The following is a 4,337-nucleotide window of genomic DNA, read 5'->3' on the forward strand; positions in this document are numbered from 1 at the left end:
TAGCATTTTCCACACCAGTTGCTCCACAAACTCCATGAGCTAGCCTTTCAAACTTTCTATAATTTTACTGATGCAATGCGGTCCCAACGAGGTAAAAAATAAATAAATGCATAAAGCCAGGACTTTGATGGAAAAGATGAAAAGGATTGGATATAGCTGAGTCAGAGTTGAGCATGCATGATCGCTTGCATCGCGGAGTCTCCCGGGAAGTGTAATTTGATATAAAGTTGCTGTCTTATAGTAGCAAAAGATAATTATATATAGAATCTCAGCAACAGATAAGGTGCAACATAATATTGCTTCATAGAAATAATAAATATATGTAGATGTTACCATGCCCAAAGAAGTGAAACATTCCCCACTTACCACCAACAAATATCCCATGTACATCATCAGCCCATTCTCTCAACATTACCCCTTTATTACCTAGCTTCCCTTACTCTAACGGGGCCGATTCCACCAATAAAACCTCAGACAAAGCAAAAGGCAAGTTTTTGAGTCGGAGAGATGGGTCGCTTTCCTCCCCTCCTCTCATTTTCCTTCTCTCCTCTCCAGCTCCTAAAGCTAAGCCCCTTTGTACACACAGTTGATGACATTATAGAAGCTCCATTTACGCAGCCATTTTACAGGAAAGAGAGACTCCAGAGTACCTACTTCCATGGCTCGGAGCAGTACCAAGAGAGGCTAGGTGCCTGCTCCTCCGAGAACAAACCACTGCAAAGCTCCTCCCCACTCAAAAACCCCTCCTCCAAGTACTCCTTCTGATCTAAAGCTCTGCTCTCAAACAAAGACGAAGAAGAGGAGTAGGACTTGAATCCCATAAAATAGTCTTGGTCTAGCACCACCCCAGAGTAAGGACTGTTCTCATGATCATTAAACACCACGCTAGAATCGCTGTCCGAAGCCCCGTCCTTGTAGATCAAAGCCGGCCTCTCCTCCGCATCTTTGTTCTTCAACCTTGTTACAGCGGCAGGATTTACTAACTTGGCTCTAAGCTCTTTTATCTGAAACAATTAAGATAAAATTCAAATCATCTCTATACAAGTATGAACTAATTCAGACCACGAAACTGTGAGCGACTCGTTAAATCAATTGTAATAATTTGCAGTAATTCTAGAACTCACTGCAAGTGACTCACTGAATCAGTTATAGTTTGTTTGATAGGCTTGCTAGGATAACCATAACCATAGTGATTAATTGTAGAGCTCTCATAGCCATGATCTCCTCGGCTTACCTCGGCGGTGAGCTTCTCCTTGTCGTGGCGGAGGGCGTCGCAGTCGATCTTGAGGGCCTCGTAGCGGGCCTGGAGGGCGCCGTAGTCGCGCTCCAGCTGCTTGGTCTTCCACCGGGCGCGGCGGTTCTGGAACCAGACCGCCACCTGCCGGGGCTGCAGGCCCAAATCTTGGGCCAGCCGGGCCTTCCGGTCCGGATCTAGCTTGTTCTCCACCTCGAAGTTTTTCTCCAGGGCCTTCACCTGGTCCACTCTCAGCCGGCGCTTCTTCTCTCCCAGCGCTGATTGACCGTAGGTGCACAGCTCCTCGTCCTCGCACTCCACCCCCTCCATTCCATCCAACATGGGTTGGAATCTGCCTTCATATTTCGCTTGCTCCTCCACTGAAGAGTTCAATGAAATAATAAGTGATGAAAAGTCTAGAAGGAATAATATGAGAGAGAGAGAGAGAGAGGAAGGGAGGGAGGGAGTACTTGATGGTGAGATGGGGATGAGACCGGGTTCCTTTTCTTCCATTCCTCCAAAGGAGTCTGAGCTGCTGGGCCTTTTCATGGGCTTCTTCTTTTGGTGCTTCCTGTTTGTTATAGGTTGTGAGTTGGTAGTGGTGCGGATGTACAGGTGAGGAGAGAGGGAATATGGGATGGGTATTAAGAGGTTGGGGGTCTTAGAAGAGATGAGGAAGAAAAGATGGAGAGATGTGTGGAAGGTTTCAAGGGTAATAAGGACAAGTCAATCTTCTTCCATGGCTCCTCTTCTTTGCTCTTCTTCTTGCCCATCTCATCTCCTTCTAAGCTCATCATCAGATGACCAGCAGATCTTCTCCACTTACCTTTATCTCTCCAAGTCTGCTCTCAGGTCGTGGTGGGGGGGGGGGGGGGGGTGGTGGGGGGCGGCGAGAGAGAGAGAGATGAGGGTGGTAGAAGAAGGGCCAGGCGGGGGGTGTGGGAAGCCAGGAGGCTATAAATAAAAGAAAGCCAGAGAGTAGGGTTGGGTGGGGTGGGATGGTGGGGTTCAGGTGGGGTTAAGAGGCCGACCATTGGTTAGTGGAAGAGGGAGAGATGAAATGATAGCCAAATGAAATTCAGACGAAATGCAGATGTGCATTACTTTCAGATTTTTTTTTTTTTTTTTTTTGAAGAGGTGACGGCGGGAGGGTGGCAGAGGAGACGTTTTATTAGTTTTTTTTTTTAAGTTATAGTTTTTATATTGATAATCAACCTTTCTCCCTTGCTCCGTTTTTTTTTTTTCCCATGATGCGCTGTGCCAAGCCTGTTCCACCAAACTTTGCACAGGTCTGGAATCCTCCTTCCACAATTTCATCCATATTCACAATATCAATGGCGTGCAGAAAGAAAACCAACTACGATGAAATAGTATATAGATAGACATTTACAGCAATCCTAAATAAGTTTTTTCTTTTCAATTTGATAACAATTTTATATAAGTAGTTACTTTCTTAAATGATATCTTGTCCTTAACATTCTTCTATATCTTTCATTATTCTTCTCTAGCCATTAGTATGTTTGGATTTTTTTTAAGTCATGCAATGGAAAATCCTGATCAATGTATAACATTCACCGTTAAGAATTGAAGAGGATTTTAACAAAAATTTGAAGGTTTCAAAATATAGGCTATCACTATCTTTAAAATGATATTTATCCTCACTATAATTACTGTAAGGTTGATGGCAAATCGCTTTCAGGATCAATAAGATTCCAAAAATTTTCAAAACTTCTCAATTTTTTGTATTTATATGATTTAGTAAAAAATAGAAATGGTGTTATATATATATAAATAGAAATGATGTAAAAAATGAAAATCCAATTTGTATTTTATTTTCGATGTTATATACAAAGACAGATTAAAAATTACATTGTTCAATTTAACAATCGTGTCCATTCAATATAAAAATTATGTATTTTAAGAAGCTGACATATTTGTTCAGTCAATAGTCATGATTAAACAAATATATATTATAGTCAGTATACATATTTGAACAGTAAATCAGTGACAATATTTTTATTTTCACACCTAATAGCTAAAAATCAGCAATAGCCATTACACTACTGGTGTGAAAAAAAAATGTAGCTCTTCTTTTATATTTTTTTTAATTTATTATTTTTTTCTGGATGGATGCAGTAGTGTTGAAGTACTTAACACTACAAGTGCGAAATAGCTCCGTGGGCCGTATTCCAACCGCACGATTAAAATTCAAGACTCACATACGATCGATTAAAATATAAGCATGAAATGATTTTGCGAGAGATTGATATTTGCGATCTTGACGTAGGGTGTGAAAATAATTTTTGATCTTTCTTATTTCTGAAAAATACTGAGGATGACGTACTCATCCGACTTGAGATCTCTTCTCGGACATGATAGGGAGGGGATTACACTTATTGTTTCTCGAATCAAACATTCACTTAGCAGAACGAGGATTTTCATGATCAGAAATTACTATACCAATAACTCTTTTTTATCTTATTTTTTTTGTATAAAAAATACTCAAAGCAATAATGACATCATAATTAACTTCTTGACGCCTATTTTTGCTTCTTTTGTTAACCCAAAAGAGTAGAGTTTTTTTTTTTTTTTAATCTTTCTTTGTTTGTTTTTCCCTGCATAACGTAGCAGTATTGGAGTACTCAAAGTAACAATGGCATCATAAATTTTTTTTTTTTTTGATAAGAATCCTAAATAACTACTTCACACCCACTTTTCCTTCTTGCATTAATGCTAGTCGCATTCCCCCCAAATATATCAACCACTTATCAGGTTAACCACTTGGTTTGGAAGCGCATTGGTTTAAAAGAGGACACATCATTAAAAATAAAAGGACCGATAAGGAATGACATTGTGGTAACGGATCTTGCCCTAAAAAATGGTCACGTGCAAATTTTTTTCACCATGGTCGTTGCCATAGGGGCCGGATGTACCTCCAAACCACATTAACAACTACAGTAAGCCATTTCAATTACGGTGGACTTTAGCTATTTTGAACCTTATAATTTTATTTTTTTAAAAATATTTTATAAAAAAAATATTTTATTCTATATAAATTAAAAAATTTTTTGACTCATAACTAACATGAAATTAAAAATTTCCT

General features: G+C 39.5%; 1 protein-coding gene across 1 annotated transcript; it reads right to left on the bottom strand.

Annotated features, from left to right (window-relative positions):
- Nucleotides 1-279: 279 nt before the first annotated feature.
- LOC105041433 (homeobox-leucine zipper protein HOX13) lies at nt 280-2,110 on the bottom strand. Its single transcript, XM_010918406.4, has 3 exons — nt 1,705-2,110; nt 1,235-1,614; nt 280-1,004 (listed from the first exon to the last, which is right to left on the bottom strand). Exons 1-3 carry the CDS (start codon nt 1,781-1,783, stop codon nt 651-653), a joined length of 813 nt encoding a protein of 270 aa, XP_010916708.1. The 5' UTR covers nt 1,784-2,110; the 3' UTR covers nt 280-650.
- Between the last annotated feature and the right edge of the window lie 2,227 nt (nt 2,111-4,337).

This window comes from Elaeis guineensis, chromosome 3, assembly GCF_000442705.2.
Source record: "Elaeis guineensis isolate ETL-2024a chromosome 3, EG11, whole genome shotgun sequence".
NCBI lineage: Eukaryota > Viridiplantae > Streptophyta > Magnoliopsida > Arecales > Arecaceae > Elaeis > Elaeis guineensis.